At 49.5% G+C, this 1,801-nt stretch overlaps 1 protein-coding gene across 1 annotated transcript; it reads right to left on the bottom strand.

The window, feature by feature from the left end:
* Positions 1-310: 310 nt before the first annotated feature.
* LOC106820367 (GPI transamidase component PIG-S-like) lies at positions 311-1,700 on the bottom strand (the record flags this gene model as incomplete). The annotated part of the gene is made up of 3 exons (XM_014824892.1): positions 311-637; positions 911-970; positions 1,504-1,700. Coding segments are annotated over 3 exons (584 nt in total), but the record flags the coding sequence as incomplete, so codon positions are not given.
* Between the last annotated feature and the right edge of the window lie 101 nt (positions 1,701-1,801).

Here is a 1,801-nt window from a genome sequence, read left to right as displayed (position 1 = left end):
CACCCTTATAAGGCAGACACCTGTCTATAAAGGCAGACACCTGTCTATAAAGGCAGACACCTGTCTATAAAGGCAGACACCTGTCTATAAAGGCAGACACCTGTCTATAAAGGCAGACACCTGTCTATAAAGGCAGACACCTATCTATAAAGGTCATTTTGTGGGTTTCTTTTGAGTGACTCTTAATACACAGGTTTGACTGCATTGACTACGACCGGCAGATAAAGATTCGATAGAATTGCTCGCACTTTTGGGATTCTCACGACAGATCTGAAGTGCATCAAAAAGTGATTGCTGCAGTTTCACCTGATCACGAACAGATGCTATGCTTGGCGATACACAGCCGATGAACCGCTTGGTTTTTGGCAATGCCATGGCATGAGGTACCTACCCCATAACATCTACCAGTCACAACGCCACCGTATGTACACGCACGACGCGCGCTAGCATTCGTGTGCGCAAATACCAGAGCGAAATGCTGCGCGCATGTGTCGCGGCGAGCTCGCACCTGTTCCGCGATGTCGTCCCGGATGACAATGTTGCCGATCTCTTCCAGCAGCTGCGCGAGGGACTGCAGCGTGTTCGTAGCCGTGACCAGGTTCTCAGCGGCCCTCTGTCTCAGCAGCACGTCGATCTCCTGCGAGAAAGATGCTTCGTTTTAACGAGCAATTAAAAAAAAAACTGCGAGTTGTTTCTGTCTGCTGCGCGGAAACCTTGATCAGTACTGAGCGACGGCGATAGAGCACGTCAAGACGCTGAAAATTCTAAACCACCGTGGATACCATTATTGGCAAACATATTAAGTGGGAACGTACTAGTAGCACCATCAACATACCCACGTTCGATGTATACATTCAATATAATTGGAGGATAGATATGTTTGTGCTACTATGAGCACTTCAGCTCTCACCCAGTGTGTGATCCTGCTGCCATCTGGTGGGCTCCTCCCAACATTCGGCAGTACTCCTTCCTAGAGTAAATGCATGTCACGCCGAGTTAAAACACCTGTGCTCTCTCCCCTGTGCTTTCTCCCCACGCGTGAAGGGTGGATACACGCCTACAGTTCTCTGCACGATACCGGCGCTTACGCACGTGAATTTCAAGATACATTCGGAAGGACAATGCCATGGTCACGCAGCATGTCCACTGTCAACTGTCAACTGTCAACTGCATTGCAGAAGTGACATACCATCATACAACTGTCATGTTACATAATACCGGGCGATGAACAGCATGAACTTCCACTAACATTCCAAACTACATTAACAACCATCTCTATAGAACAAACACCTGCCTATAAAAAAAGACACTCTTGTGGGTTTCCTCGAGTCACAATTATAGAGTGAAACCACTTCTATAGAACAGGCCCCTGTCTACAAAGGACATATTTGGTGTAACCGTCAACTGACCCTTATACACAGGTGGGACTATAGTTAACTCCGGACGACGCGCATGCTCACGTCTCATCAAGTCGTATGAATGTGCAAGTTTGCACACACGCACCTTCGTTGGTTCGATCCCCAGCAGCAGCGCCAGCTGGTGACGAAAGACGTTAACGATGGGCGCCATCTGGAGGGTGACCTCGCGGGGCACCGGCGAGGATTCGGGCGCGTCAGGCACGTTGTAGATTGCGATGCCGCCCCAGCGCGGACTCAGGAACGCGTTACTCTCTAACGCTTTACCTGTCGACGGATGCAGCGCTCAGTCAGGTAATACTAACGATGTGATCGCAACGCTAACAGGTGAGGGAGCACTAACGATGTGATCGCAATGCTAACAGGTGAGGGAGCACTAACGATGT

Source organism: Priapulus caudatus, unplaced genomic scaffold, assembly GCF_000485595.1.
Source record: "Priapulus caudatus unplaced genomic scaffold, Priapulus_caudatus-5.0.1 Scaffold12240, whole genome shotgun sequence".
In the NCBI taxonomy this organism is placed as follows: domain Eukaryota; kingdom Metazoa; phylum Priapulida; class Priapulimorpha; order Priapulimorphida; family Priapulidae; genus Priapulus; species Priapulus caudatus.
The sequence above is the reverse complement of the archived record's forward strand: the minus strand, read 5'-3'. Positions and strand labels throughout refer to the sequence as shown.